The following is a 14,257-nucleotide window of genomic DNA, read 5'->3' on the forward strand; positions in this document are numbered from 1 at the left end:
ACTACAAGTTTGTTCTGCCATCTTGACTGGTATGGCACATGACTTCCTGTCATGCTTGCCATCTTGAGAGTGGACTGATGCCAATTCCTGACTCCTCTTATCATCTTGAGCACATTATCTTCACAGAATCACAGAATAACTATGATGGAAGAGACCTTTAAGATCATTGAGTCCAAACCATGCCCTAACACCACCTCAAATAAACCATGGCACTGAGTGCCACATCCAATTTTTTTTTAAACACATTCAGGGATGGTGACTCCATCATCTTCCTGGGCAGACGATTCCAGTACTTTATCACTCTTTCAGTAAAAAACGTTTTCCTAACATCCAACCTAAGTTTCCCTTGGTGCAACTTAAGAATGCGTCATCCCGTTCTGTCAGTTGTTGCCTGGAAAAAGAGACCAATGACCACCTGACTACAGCCACCTTTCAAGCAGTTGTGGAGAGTGATAAGGTCACCTCTGAGTCTCCTTTTCTTCAGCCTTAACAACCCCAGCTCCCTATGTGGCTCCTCACAGGGCATGTGTTCCAAGCCCTCCAAGTCATGTGACTTCCTGCAGCCCTGCTCCTCCTTTGGCTCACTACAACCTTTGTCTGCCACTACTGCTGCAGCTGAGCCCCACGCCTGGTGCTCCCAGGCACCACGCGTGTACCAGGGCCAGCAGCAGGCTGAGGCATGGAAAGCGCCACAGTGACACTCTGACAAGTCAATGTCCATGTGCACATTTCTTAGTTGCAGTACCGCTTTTTAGCTGCAGGTGGCCGCAGCGAGTCATTTAAGTCATGGCACGTGCCTATTTCTTATTTGCAGTACCGCTTTTAGTCTGCAGGTGACACTATTGAGTCATTACAGAGCATTTATGCGCAGTACCTCGTGCTTATCACCAGGTGGTAGCAGCGATTTAAGTCCCAACCAAGATCTCAAACTGTCTTAGAGTGAGGCACAAAAAAGCTCTGAATACAGAGAGCTATTTCTATTGCCTGCACAGAGATCATATTTTCTCCCATTTTCAAGCCCTTTCTTGTTTAAATTATATATACAAGAGGTACATCTGTATTTTCATACCCTATATATCTGTATTTAGAATTTCCTATACTCTTAAGATCCTGCATATAAAACAGTAGATAAAGGGTTGTATTTCGAATTCAATTTTTATAAAAATTATTTTATATAGATTTATAAAATATAAGAAAAGTTACCATATTGAACTACCGTAACTACTACCCTAACCATTACCCCTTACAATTACACCTAACCTGGCAACTGACTGTCTCAGGGGCAGTTCAGAGGCACCTCCCAGGAGCCCAAAGCCAGCCAGAGCCGTAAATCCTGGCAGCTTTCATCTTGTAACAATTCTCCAACGTTCACAATTTTAGGAGGCAGAATCAAACTTTTAGCCCCAGGAGTGTGACTGTGAATGTTAGCTCTTTTCCACAGGAGGGAAAGCCCCACAACCCACTGTCTCAGGGGCAGTGGAGACACAGCCCCCAGGAGCCCAAGGCCAGCCGGAGCCTGGTATCTTTCATCTGGAAGGAATCCTCCAATACTCACAAATTTTGGAGGCAGAATCCCATTTTCGGATTAGGGCGCCTGACCACGAATTGATGGCCCTTTTCAATAGGAGAGACTGGCAACCCAGTGTCTTGTGGGCAGTTGTGTTCCAACCCAAACCACTCCATGATTTTCTATGATTGGTAGTGCTTCAAGAAGTCCTGCTGAATGAGTTCAGGGATGGGGTGCCACTGCAAGCCAGTAACTGCACCATCATCGCAATGCATGTGGCTAAGCATGGGTCAAAGTGTCCTTTCCAGGTTTGGTGAGAACACCCAGAAAACAAGTTGATCTTTACTCCTGAACATTTACAGGACAACACAGAAATTGACACTAATATGAAGGTTTTATCTAGGTCTGCAGCTGTCATGAACTGCATCCATTTCCTGACGCTTAGTCTTTTGGTCAGTGCTGGTCCCAGTCCCCCACACTCTCCTCCCTGCCAGCGCCCAGCACCATCCAGGATTGAGGGTCACCATCGAACGCAGGGCAGCAGGATGGTTCAATGCACGTGGCACTGGCATAGCCCTGTCAGCAGCCTACTTGATCATAAACACCCAGGATGTGCATCTGGATCTGCACGCCAGCCCCGGAGCCACAGAAGTGATGGGCAGAAATTGAGCTGATGGCATCAGCCACTGTTTGTTCTAAAGCTACTTTCTCCACATTACTGTGGGTTCCAGTGACTTTACTGTTGTCGTCCACACCAAAAAATCAATATCCACCCTCAGTGTTTGCAAAGGCAGGGACATATTTAGGGAGTTTTTTTCTAATGTATTACAAGCTACTCTTTGTACTGCATTCCTTAAATTCAGTATGTGTTGCCTCTGTGAAACCCAGGACCTCCCCAACCAGCATTTCATCTCTCTTTATAAACTTGGCCACAGCATCTTGGATGTTGTGCTCTTGGATTTTCAGAGGAGTCTCTTTTACTCCACCATGAAAACTAAGCTGAGCTCTCTTGGGGATCAGTCCATTCTCATTGTGGCACTTGGCACAGTTTTTCTTTCTCAGGAATTCAGGAGCTTCTCTAGAAGTCACAGGATAAACCAAAGTGCCGGACCTATAAAACAAACCAGTGGTCAAGCTGCAGAGGTGCAACTTTGTTGGCTGCACCTCCCAGCTCCGGGCCTCCACAACCCCATGTTTTAACAAAAAGTAGCAGGTTACTCCCCTGTTGCATCCATGCAAAGTATTCGGAGGCCTTGTTTCTGCCAATGCAATCCCTGAGGCGAGTCTCTGTGTCCTCACAAATGCCATGCTCCCAGAAGAAGTAATTCCTGTCCTCACTCTCCATTCTCACTATTCCTCATCCTGAATTCAGCAATGCACACACTACTACGGAAAAGACCTTTTGTTCTGTTTTCTGATTGCTAGACTGCTTCTTTCTAGAACTCTTTCCGGAACTCTTTCCTAAAAGTATTTTCCCAATAACTACCACCACATCAGGATAGTTTGTGTTCAAATCAATCAGCAGCTGCCCCTCCTGGTTGGCCATCCTGATCCTAAAAAGATACATCATTAAAAACACTTATGATTATCACAGAATTTTTACGGTTAGGAAAGCCTTCTGAGACCATGGAATCCAATTATTCCCATAACACTGCCAAGGCCACTGCTAACCCATGTCCCCATGTGCCAAATGTGTTCAATCCCTCCACACAGATGGTGATTCCACCACCGGCCTGGGCAGCCTGTGCCAGAGTTGGACAACCCTTTCACTGAAGAAACTTTTCCCCAAAGTTCAACCTAAACCACCCCTGAGACAACTTGAGACTGTTTCCCCTCATGACACTCCTTTCTCTGTGGGAGCAGAGCCCAAAGCTCACCTTGCTACACCCTCCTGTCACGGAGTTGTGCAGAGCAAGAAGGTCCCCCTTGAGCCTCCTTTTCTCCAGACTGAGTCCCACCAGGTTCCTCAGCCGCTCCTTATCAAACGTGCTCCAGACCATCCCCCAGCTCTGCTACCCTTCACTGGACATGCAAAGAGCACACACACGGTATCGGGACCAAGAAAACTTAGGAAAAAAGAAACATTGGAAAATGAAAATAATTTATTGCAAGGGCAGTCAGGTCTGAGCGGGTTGGTGCGGAGGCCGCGGGTTAATGATGGGAATTGCTGGGGCGCTCTGGCACTGCCCTGGAGTCACGTCCAAAGCACATCCCCGCCTCTCGCAGCTGCGGCCGATTTCTCCCGGCCCCCTGGCAGAGCCCCCTGGGTGGGCGGGGGCGCCTGCGGAGCGGAGAGAACCCGGGGCCGGGGCCGCGGTCGGAGCTGCTGCAGGGGGCTGAGGGGCCGCCCCAAGCTCCTCTTCCCTCCCACCCGCCCCGAGCCGCCCCCGCCGGGGGCTGCTGCCGCCTCGGCTCGGGCTCAGGGCCACCCCCCGCCCGCTCCGGACAGCGTCGGCCACCGGCAGGGAGAAAAGTGTGGGAAACCGGGACGAGGCGCTGGCCGAACTTCCTGGGGAATCGGGCTCCGGACCCGCTCCGTGGGCGCAGCAGGTGGCGAGTGCCGGCACTGGGCCCCGTTTAGCAGAAATTTCCATTCCGTTGTCTTCCCGCACCGCCCCTTCCCACCCGGCCCTGCACGGGTGACATCGTGCTCGGCATCTGTATTTCAAACAGTTTAATTTTAAAAATATTCTATTCAGTGCTAAAATAACTTTCCACTTCCACGCGCGGCCGCACCTCCAGCTTCACCAGGCTCGATCACGGACTCGGCGGGACATGCAGTGGCAGCGGGGGAAGAGTGGGGCTGGGTGGGGGGAGCGTGTATTGGAGGGCGGCAGAGCCGCAGGGCAAGAGTGCTTCGCAGAGCCTCCAACACCCTGCCGCATCCTTCCCCATCCCGGGGATAGCGGGTACCTAGGCCGGTGCAAGGCCCCCCAGCACAGGGCAGCGGCCCTCCCTGCTCTGCCGGCTTCCAGGGGACTGCAGATTCCACCCCGCTGCAGTTGCGCCCTGCGGCAGAGCCTAGGCTGGTCAGTACCTGCCCTCCAGGAAGGGAAAATGCTCCCCCCTCCCAGCATGAATGGCTTAAACTACCAGCATATTGCACAGCGTCCCAGTGGGTCCCTGCCGGCCTCCCCTCACTGCCCCCACCCCCACCACCTGCTCCATCTGCTCCCACAACCGAGTGGACACATTACCCAGAGCGGGTAGAAGGTGACTCTCCTGTTCCCAGCACCCAGGGGTAGGGCAAGCAGGGGAGCCAGGAGCCGGCAAACAGCATCTGCCAGTGTCCTGGGGACCATGGAGAGCAGGAGAACCCCCCACACATGCAGCCTGCTCAGCAGAGATCCCCAGCTCCAGGGCAGGGAGCAGGGAGAGGGGGAGCCAATAAATAGAGGCAAATTTGCAGGTACTGGCAGCAGCCCCATCCATCAGGCAGGGCAGGGCAGGGCGCACTTGATGCGAGTGGTGGGAGCCCCAGCACTGGGGAAGGGGCAGGCTGGAGGGAAGCGCTGGTCCTGGGGGGCCAGGCGGCTCTGCAAGGAGCTGGCGAAGGTGGCGGGCCAGGCAGGTTAGCTCTCCGAGGCCGTGTGGCACACAGAGTTCTGGTCAGCACAAAATCTCTTCAGAGGTGGTGCACCAGAGTCCTCCTCCTCTTCAGTTACCTGCAAGAGCCAGAGGTCACAGGCAGTGACACCGAGCTATGCACACCTAGACAAGGCTGTGTCACACCATGGGGACATCTCAGGCTGTCACCTGTGCACAGACCCCAGGGCACCAGGAATGGGAGCCCACTCCAGCCCTGGAGCCTGCCAGAATCATCTTCCCACACCCCCATATCCTTCCCTCACTTCAACACTTGATCTGAACCAGGGGATGAAGACCAAAGCTCAATAAACCAGGAGGTACTGGGAGCTCCCAGGGGGCACTTTGGGACTGCAGAGCAAGTCCATCCACCAAGATGTTTCTGCTACAAGAAGCAGCAACAAGGGTCAAAGGACCAATCTGGGCCCATGCACATTTAGAGGTTGTTTCAATCCCCCTTCCCTTACCTGAGTCTCAAGGGGCACTGGCTCTTCCTTTGTAAGAGTGGGAGGCTCATCTGCCACTTCTGAGGAAGGCAAGGAGGGCTCTGGGGAGAACAGGTGGGTCAAAAAATGCAGATCCAGCATCCAGCTCAGTGCTGAGCCAAGACAGAACTGCTAGCAAAAGAAGTCCCCGATGCCCTGTCAGCTTCCAGCAGTGCCAAGGCCACCCACCAGACCACCAACAGCCCTGGAGGGGCCTTCCCTGAGCCCACCCATCTGCCTCCCCCCTTCCCAGCCCAGCACCCACCTTCCAGGGTCTCCTGCCCAAGGGTGGGAGGCTGCGAGTCGTCCGTGCGGAAGTCGGATGTGTGGGCAGGACTCATGGATTCGCTCTGCTGGGGACTGGGGCTGGAGTTGGGGCTGCTGTCCACCTTGAGCTGATACACATCAGACAGGGAGCTTTGGTTGCTGTTCTCATCTGCAGAAACAGCACCTGGTGAAGAAGAGCACCTTGACCCAGGGGCACAGGCAGCCCAGGGTGGCACTGGGGTCTTCCCAAGAAGGCAGGGCACAGTCAGAGTTAAACAGGGGATTCACTCTTCCCCATCAGCCCAAGGGCTGTCAGGCACAGGACTGTCCTCCAGAACACAGTGGGAATCATTTACACAACTGGCCACGGGAGAGGGAATGCTCCTGCCCTGCGAATGAGAATAAGCACTGCCAAATCCCACATCTGCAGCTTGGGAGGGCCCTGGGCATCCAAGGGCAGGAATTGCCTGCCAGGGTTTTGTTCCTCCTCTGTGAAACAAGACCAGGATTAATGCTCAGCACCTGTCTCCCAATGAGGAGGCAGGCCTGGCAGACACCTTCCCAAACTGCAGATCTGCAACAGAACCCTACCGCATCTCCTGCAAGTGCCAGAACACTCCTGATTTTCCTTAACCACACGCAGAGTGGGGGCTGGGCAGATGTGTACACTCTACTTCAGCAGTGAGTCTGGCACTGCCAGAGCCTATCCTGGGTGTACCCCACTGTCCAGACCAAGAGCAAGGCCAGGGACATCCTTTGCCCCTTCATCCTAAGGTCCATGGAAGTAACTGTTGGAAAAGCTTGGCTGCTGGTGGCTACTTGCCTCTGCCCAGCAGCGACTGGAAAGAAGGGAGCAGGAAACCCCATTCCTCCAGCTGGCTGTGAAGCTTCCCACAGATGATACCAGAAACAGCCCATTAAGACTCTTTGACAGCAAAAATGAACAGTTTGGACAAGAACAATCCAGAAGTGGATCAGCCCAACTCCACAGCTCAGTTCCATAGCTCTCCACACCAATGCTCAGAGGCGAGCACTGCTCTTCCCCATACATGCAGCACACAGAACCAGCAATGTCCCAGCTGCTGTACAACCTTGGAGTCTTCTCCCACACTGAAGAGAGCTCAGCCAGACCCACCTTGGAACTCCAGAAGGAGGGAGGAGTTGGCAGAGGTGTCAGCTGGGAAGCCATTGGGTTCTCGGGCTGTGCTGCTACTCGATTTGGATTTCTCTTTCTTGAGGAAAGAAAAGCACAAACACAATGTCAGAGGAACACATGCTGCTCCAGAGGAGACATTCCCCCTTCTGTCTCCAGAAGCCCAGAGGGATCTGCTCAAGTTGGCCTTTTCCTTTGGCTTTGGGGGCACATTCCTAAGTGACAGGCAAAAATCCATCTACAAAGGGACTGTGAATCCGGAAAAAGAGGAGGAGCTGACACCTGTCTAGGAATGATACCTAGTAAAGCAAGTCCTTAGAAAAGTCAGGCAGAGAGTCATAGGGGGAGCGGGAGGGGGCTCAAGGAAGCTCAGGGGGCTCGGCAGGGGCTTGATAGTTTGGGGGAGTTCAGGTCGGCTAAAGGGGCTCGTTGGGGATTGACAGGGCTCGGGAGGGTCTCAAGAGGGATTGACAGGGGCTCATGGGGCTTCAGAAGGGACTCAGTGGGGTTCAGGGGTCAGCCTGGGGAGGGATCAGGGGCTTGGGGAACTCAGGGGACCTTGACAGGGCAGGAGGGGTTTGCTGGGACCTCCAGAGTGCTCAGCAGGGGCTCAGGTGCTGGCTTGAGGAGGGCTCAGGGGTCGACTCGGAGGGGATTCAGGGGCGTTTGGTGGCGTTGGAACTAGGAGGTGGCTCGGGGGGCTTCGGTGGTCGGTGGGGTTGGGGGGGGGGCTCAGAGCTCAGCTTAAGGGGGGCTGTTAAGAGGGCTAGGCTGGCTGTGGGCGGTGGCTCCCGGCTCGTCTCCACGCGCGGTACGCACCTCCTTACTGTCCGCCACTGGCACCCACTTGAATATCCGCAGGGACGTGTCGCCCACCGTCACCCACTTCTTCTCCCTGCGGGACACAACGCTGATGGGCCGGACTGGGCCTGGGGCACCATGGCAACAAGCTCCGACATCCCGCCACACTCCGGTTGGCCCAGAGGAGCGTCAGTTCAGCAACCCGCAGCACTCCCCCGCCCCCCGCACTCTGATTGGCTGAACTAACCGCCCATCACGGGCACTTCCGTCCCCTCCTTGCTCCCATTGGCCGTCGCCCCCCCGCCCACACCCGCTGGTTGGGCGCGCACTCCAGCGTCGCACCCCGCTGCGCAGTGATTGGCTACGAGCGGACGGCGGGACCCTCCCCCCGCGGGCCCGCCCTCACCATCTGCGGACGCGCTCGATGGCTGCCATCACCTTCTTGATGTCATCCTTGGCGCGGCTGCGGGTTTCGGCCCGCACCGAGCGCCCCGACATGGCGCGCGCACCCCCGCAGCACCGGCCCCGCCGCACTCACCGCCGCACCCGTCCCCGCGCACGCGCCCTGCGTGGCCCGCCCGCGCGCTGCGCGTCCTGCGTCACCACGCCCGACACGCCCCGTGTGCTGCGCCTGCGCAGACGCACACGCCCCACAGCGGGTACGGAAACGACGCGCAGGCGACGCGACGGTGCACCGTCATCTTCCTCTGGGGCAAGTCCGGCTCCACGCCACTGTGCTGTCACCCTGAGGAATGTGCCATCCTAAGTCCGCTGCACCGCTACAGCACTGCCCCGTTCCCATGCAGCAGAATCCCCACCCTTTAGCATCAAAGATTGAGCTTTGGCAGCTCCCCCGGGGGGGGGGGGGGGGGGGGAACAAAAAACAAAACAAACAAACAAAACACAAAACAAAAAAAAACAAACCCTACCCCAAATTCACACAACTCCCGTTTCTAAGCTCAGGAAAACTCGTAGGCGCCCGCTCAAGCAGTCACTTCCACGGGATATTGATAATCCAAGCCCATGGGGGAAAACAACACAAGAGCATTACACTGGGAGACCCCACTGTCCCCAGCCCTGTCCTGCCCAACACAGAGCACGCAAGGAAGGACCCAGGCACTCTTTTATTACTCCTGTTCACAGTTATTAAAAAAAAAAAAGCATTCCTGAAGGCAGAGCACAGCTGCCTCCTGCCATACAAGTAGCTTAGTGCTTCTTGCCATAGATGGCAGCCAACGCTTTGCGAGCGCTGAAGATCTGCTGCTCCAGCCTCTCCCGTGTGGCTTTGTTTACAGTTTTTTTCAGCATGGCCTCCATCTCCTCCACCACAGCGCGGTGCCCAGCAGTGTTGTGGAAGACATGGATAGCACGGTCCCCACAGGACACAACATAGCGGCTAGTGGTGTCAAAGGCAAGGTCAGTGATACGGTGGCTGTGCACGCCAAGAAAGCGCTCCTCCTCCTCTCCGCGCCGTGTGTTGTACACCACAATATCTGTGCTGCCTGCCACAGCGACTGTGCGACCATCAGGGGATAGGGCAATGCGGCATGGCTCCAGCACTGCACACTGCCCTGTCAGAAGCAAGTACGGGTCCTGCTGCTTCTTGTACTCTACATCTGTGTCCCAGAACTTCCATGTGCCATCCTTTGACACAGTCGCCATCCTGCAGCCAAGAGAGAGCACAATGAGTGCGTAGAAAAGGGGTGGCACGTCTTACCCTGCCCTGCCCATGAACCAGGAATCCTCTGTGGAGAGAGATCTCTTGGGAAGGGTGAGTGTACACACATACAGTCTGTGTTCTCTTTCTGAAGCAAAAAACCCTTCCACTAGACCAGGCTGCTCCAAGCCCCCTGCAACACAGCCTTGAACACTTCCAGGGATGGGGCAGCCACATCTTCTCTGGGCAACCTGTGTCAGGGCCCCACTACCCTCAAAACCAAGGCTTTCTTCCTAATATCCCATCTAACCCACTCTCTGTCAGCCTGAAACCATACCCCCTTATCTTGTCACTCCAGGCCCTTGTAAATAGTCTCTCTCCCATCTTTCTTGTCAGCTCCCTTCAGGTCCTGGAAGGCCACAATTATATGACCTGAAGCCTTCTCTTTTTCAGGCTGAGCAATTCCAATTCTCTCAGCCTTTCCTGATAGCAGAGATGCTCCATCCCTCTGATCATCTTGGTGCCTCCTCTTGACTCCCACCAGCAGCCCCATGTCCTTCCTTGTGCTAGGACCCCAGAGCTGGAGGCAGCTCTGCAGGTGAGGGTCTCACCTGAGAGAGTCTGAGTGGGCCAGAGGGGCAAAATTCTCCACGCCCTTGCTATCCACACTATGGGATCAACCCAGGGGAGTTTCTGGGCTGGGTCATGTCCAGCTCTCACCCACCAGCACCTCCAGGCTAGTCTCAATCTGTTCATTCCCAGCCTGGATTGATACTGAGGGTTGCCCTGATCCAGGTGCAGCATCAGCACGTGGTCTTGTTAAACCACATGAGATTCCTATGAGCAGGGAATACACGAGTGGCATGGGCCAGATTTGACTCCCCACGGCAGTGTTTTATCCCCCACAGCTCAGTGGTGCAGCTGGTGAACACTGGAAGAGATGAGCTTACATGTCCTGAGGGTAACTCAGAGCCGGTTACACACACATACCTCCTTGAGTCATTGGAGAAGGAAAAGGATTGTACACCAACAGTGTGGCCTTTCAACTCAAAAGCCCTGGTTATCTCCCTGAAGTCTCCGTTCTTGTTAAAACACACCTCCCACACCTTCACATCAGGGGTAAAGCCACAGGATGCCACAAACCTGCATGAAGGAACAAGCAGAGACACAGGTTGTCTCTAACAGAGGATCTGAGCAAGGCAGGGCCACAGCTCTGCAAACCTGTCCTGACTCCTGCACTCAAGTCTGGTCAGCTGAATTACCACTTTTCCCTGAAACCCAGCTGGTAAAGGGAACACTAAGGAAAGGCACCAGAACAACTCAGGGATGAGAAACTCTCCAGTCAAAGTAAAAGAGCTAAATGCTTTTGATCCCCAAACTCCTCAGGCCAGGAGCAAGGCAAATCAACCTACAGCAGCAATTTTCCCAATAAACAGATCTCCCACAAATAAAACCTTTACTTTTATAATTAACCTTTAAGAGGTCACAGACAAGTTCAAAATGCTGTTTTCTTTGCATAGGCCATTTGCTCTGTCCTACCTCTGCTACCTGAGGTCAAAGCTGTTCTCACATTACCAGAACAGCAGCACTGAGGCATGATGGCAACAAAGGAGTGCCTGAGCCCACGTCAGCTCCATCTCCTGGGGGGATAAAATACCTTTTTGAACTGTGGAACCCTCAGAAAATTGCATTACAATTGCATTACAATAACAACTAACTGATGGTCTGAACTGATGCTATCTTGTGCAAAGGATGCTGTGCATCCTGAAATGCTGCCTGTCACTCACCTCCCACAGGGTGACACTGTGGCATAGGCATTGGTCATCTGGTTGGTGTTAAAGCTGGCCAGGACTTCTCCCTTTAGGCTCCAGATCAGGATGGTGGTGTCACTGGAAGCTGTCATGATAAACTTCCCTGGGGAAAAAAGGCAAAGATCCTGAGAGCCCCCAGACCTAATGCTGCCAACAGATTCAACAAAACCCCAGGACAACCTCTCCCTGCAGCTGGAGAAAACTAGCAGCAGCACCAAAATCCAAGGAGTGTCACTCTCCTGGGACAGAGTAAAGGGCAGTATCAAAAGACTCAGCTCCTGGTTATGCCTCAGTACTCCCCCAGCTCCCAAGCAGGTAGTGGGCACTGTGAGCCCATGTGTGGCCTGTACTCAGGACCCTAAGCCACATGAACAGAGCTGGGAGCCCCATATGCAGATCCACTGGGCTGTGCCACAAACAGGAACAAAGCACACTCCATCTGACCTGCATGCCCAAAATCAGCTCAACAATAAGCACCTTTCAAGCTGTGGATTGCAGGCAGGCAACTGAATCCCAGTCACACCACCATGATCCATGATTCCTGGTTGTGCCCATGCTGGTCTCCTGCTTATTCCCACTTCCCCTTTGCCACCTCAGCCCAGGCAGGGAATTGCCTGTTTACCCTCCAGCTACTTGTTTCAGGTTTAAGTTTTCACTTTCACAGCTCCAGTCTCAGTTAATATTTTCCCTGCTCTCCTATTAGAGAGGTGAACTCACACCCACCTGCCTCCAACAGCCACTGGCACATACGTGACGCATTATTCCATGATGCCCTCACCACTAAAACATAATTTCCACCCACCCCCACCTCTGTTCTAGATGATCCCAAAAGTTCAATATAGACCATATGAACTCACTAGAGAGATTTCTGACTGGTTAAAGAGAGACTGGCGGACCAGAAAACAACGATCCTCTCAATATTGAGACCAGACCTCTTTGCAACAGCACCCCTGAAAATGTAAATTAAGAGACTGTGCATATCGGGGAGCTGGTTTTCACACACATAATCGCTGTGAAAACAATACCTTTTGGTTCAGTTGGTAGCAAATTAAGTAAAAAAACCCTAAGAGACTAGAGAGTTCAGTACTGGTGCTGTACATGGCCCTGAGAATGCCAAAAACTCCAACACTTTGAATCCAGTCGCTTCACAAGGAAATCAAAACTGATCTGGAGAGGTGAGCAGTTAATTTCCATACCTGTCTCTGCAATCCCTATGTTAATGACAGGAGCCTTGTGCTTCTTTGGGAAGTCCCCAGAAGTTGCAGTGAAGGTGAAGCTGCCATCATCCTTCTTGGTCATCTTGTAGACACGAATAGTCTCAGCATTGGACAGCCAGACAATGAACGCCCTGTGGAGGGACAGGCTCTGAGCCCCAGCTCAGCCCAGGGCACTCAGGGGCACCTGGGAAGAGGGATACACTGGCAGGTAAAAATATCTACAAGGGCACTAAGTTCTCTTCCTGTGTTGGCTCTACCTGCAGCACTGAATGAAAAAGAATGACATTTATTATCCACACCAGGAAACAAGATCCCTTCCTCTCTTTCTAAAAGAGACCATTTCAAAAAACCAAAACCCACTTTTCCACCAAATTTCCCACCCAGCAAGAGCTCCTCTGACCACCAGAGAGACTCAGCAGCACGTTCCAGAGTCAGCTGGCAGTGACCTCAGCAGGTACCTTCCACGGGTGCAGCAAGCTGGGGACTTGGATATTTGCCCTGAAAACCCCATTAACCCACCAGGAGCTGGACTAGATGATCTCCAGAGGGCCCCTCCAACTCGAACTCCTGTGATTCTGTGATTAACTGCCAGCTGCTTTCAGGAAAGGCCAAAGATCGGTGATACTGTGATGACTTAGTGAGAGATGCTGCCTCCATCTATCCCAGAGCAGCACCACTGATCCCACCACAGCTTGGCTGTGAGACTGGCAGCTCTGCAGGAATCCCGGTGCCAGTAGAATGTCCGGCCGTACCGTGAGTCGGGGCTGAGGCGGACGAGCTCGGCGTGGTCCAGCCCCACGTTCGCGCGCAGGCAGCGGTGGTCCCGCCCCGCCAGGTCCCGGGTGCTCCACAGCCGCACCGTGCGGTCCTCAGAGCATGACGCCAGATACTTGCCGTTGCTGCTGAAGTCCAGGCAGGTGACCGGGCTGCTGTGGCCCTGTAGACAGAGAGTGGTCACGGAGGACGCGGTGGAGGGGGAGGAGGAAAGGCGCAGTGGGACACCAGCACAGGAGGGGAAGGGGGACACCGGCACAGGCGGGACGCCAACATCGAGAGGTACACCTGCATCGACCCCGGCAGTACAGCGGCACCAGGGGAGACACCGGCCTGAGCACCGGCGGGACACCGGCATCGAGGGGGACACCGATACCGAGGAGCCCACTGGCATCAGCACTGGGAAGGCACCGGCCCCGGGCACACGCGGTACCTTGAGGGCAGCGACCAGCAGCCGGTGTGTGAAGCTGTGGTGCTGCGGCTTCTCCCTGCGAGCCCTAACAGCCGGCTTCGCCTTCCGCGGCTCTTCCGGCCTGGCGTGCCCATTCGCCCTGGGTCCTGCGGGAGCGGTGAGGTCGGTGGGTCCGGTTCAGCTACGCTCCGCGACGCCCGACGCGCCACCGTCCGTACGGTACTCACCGTCCTGCGGAGCGGTGTGGATCTCCCGCGGAGCGGAGCGTTGCAGCGCGACCGCCAGCAGCAGGACGAGGAGGATGAGGACGATGAGGGCGCCCGTCAGCCCCGACCCACCCAGCGCCGCCGCTGCCTCCATAATCCCGCCGCCGCGTCAGCGACCGGTACCAGGAGGGGGGGGCCCGGGGAGGAATTTCCGTGTGCGCATATGCGGCCCCAGTGATCCGCGCGTGGCGGCCCCCTGGCGGTGGTACTGCGTGCCCTGCCCCGGCCGTCCCCCCTTCAGCCACGGACACCCCCGACGCCCTCCTAGCCCCTGTTCTCAGCCCGTGCCCCCCACAAAGCCCCGTAAACCCCCCAGACCCTC

General features: G+C 54.8%; 2 protein-coding genes and 1 pseudogene across 6 annotated transcripts; all 3 read right to left on the reverse strand.

The window, feature by feature from the left end:
• Positions 1-2,098: 2,098 nt before the first annotated feature.
• LOC136299990 (schlafen family member 12-like) lies at positions 2,099-3,053 on the reverse strand (annotated as a pseudogene).
• Positions 3,054-3,591: 538 nt separating this feature from the next.
• Positions 3,592-8,330, reverse strand: BCL7B (BAF chromatin remodeling complex subunit BCL7B). Of its 4 annotated transcripts, none has more exons than XM_066202080.1 (6): positions 8,237-8,330; positions 7,817-7,892; positions 6,980-7,076; positions 5,843-6,028; positions 5,560-5,639; positions 3,592-5,172 (listed from the first exon to the last, which is right to left on the reverse strand). In XM_066202080.1, the coding sequence occupies exons 1-6, from the start codon at positions 8,248-8,250 to the stop codon at positions 5,080-5,082; spliced, it is 546 nt and encodes a 181-aa protein (XP_066058177.1). In that variant the 5' UTR covers positions 8,251-8,330; the 3' UTR covers positions 3,592-5,079. The 4 variants fall into 4 exon arrangements, with proteins under 4 accessions (XP_066058177.1, XP_066058175.1, XP_066058174.1 ...); XM_066202078.1 differs by having other exon boundaries at positions 5,843-6,013; positions 8,205-8,330; XM_066202077.1 differs by having other exon boundaries at positions 8,205-8,330.
• Positions 8,331-8,907: 577 nt separating this feature from the next.
• On the reverse strand, positions 8,908-14,181 carry TBL2 (transducin beta like 2). 2 transcript variants are annotated; one of them, XM_066201693.1, is made up of 7 exons: positions 13,897-14,181; positions 13,691-13,815; positions 13,236-13,420; positions 12,463-12,614; positions 11,243-11,369; positions 10,446-10,598; positions 8,908-9,461 (listed from the first exon to the last, which is right to left on the reverse strand). In XM_066201693.1, the coding sequence occupies exons 1-7, from the start codon at positions 14,027-14,029 to the stop codon at positions 9,005-9,007; spliced, it is 1,332 nt and encodes a 443-aa protein (XP_066057790.1). In that variant the 5' UTR covers positions 14,030-14,181; the 3' UTR covers positions 8,908-9,004. The 2 variants fall into 2 exon arrangements, with proteins under 2 accessions (XP_066057790.1, XP_066057791.1); XM_066201694.1 differs by lacking the exons at positions 13,236-13,420; positions 13,691-13,815; positions 13,897-14,181 and adding an exon at positions 13,003-13,225.
• Positions 14,182-14,257: the final 76 nt, after the last annotated feature.

The sequence above is a fragment of the Chamaea fasciata genome, unplaced genomic scaffold, assembly GCF_029207755.1.
Source record: "Chamaea fasciata isolate MVZ Bird 193981 ecotype frontalis unplaced genomic scaffold, bChaFas1.0.hap1 SCAF_21, whole genome shotgun sequence".
Lineage (NCBI taxonomy): Eukaryota > Metazoa > Chordata > Aves > Passeriformes > Sylviidae > Chamaea > Chamaea fasciata.

What these genes read in the sequence shown, in the direction of transcription:
- TBL2 (XM_066201693.1), bottom strand. Translation starts at nt 14,029, where the DNA reads ATGGAGGCAGCGGCGGCGCTGGGTGGGTCGGGGCTGACGGGCGCCCTC. An exon ending in CCACACCGCTCCGCAGGACG is followed by an intron (nt 13,816 to 13,896) that starts GTGAGTACCGTA and finishes CCGCTCCCGCAG; the next exon opens with GACCCAGGGCGAATGGGCAC. An exon ending in TGCTGGTCGCTGCCCTCAAG is followed by an intron (nt 13,421 to 13,690) that starts GTACCGCGTGTG and finishes CTCTGTCTACAG; the next exon opens with GGCCACAGCAGCCCGGTCAC.
- BCL7B (XM_066202077.1), bottom strand. Translation starts at nt 8,296, where the DNA reads ATGTCGGGGCGCTCGGTGCGGGCCGAAACCCGCAGCCGCGCCAAGGAT. An exon ending in CAGTGGCGGACAGTAAGGAG is followed by an intron (nt 7,077 to 7,816) that starts GTGCGTACCGCG and finishes TCTTTCCTCAAG; the next exon opens with AAAGAGAAATCCAAATCGAG. An exon ending in CAGTGCCCCTTGAGACTCAG is followed by an intron (nt 5,173 to 5,559) that starts GTAAGGGAAGGG and finishes TGGCTCTTGCAG; the next exon opens with GTAACTGAAGAGGAGGAGGA.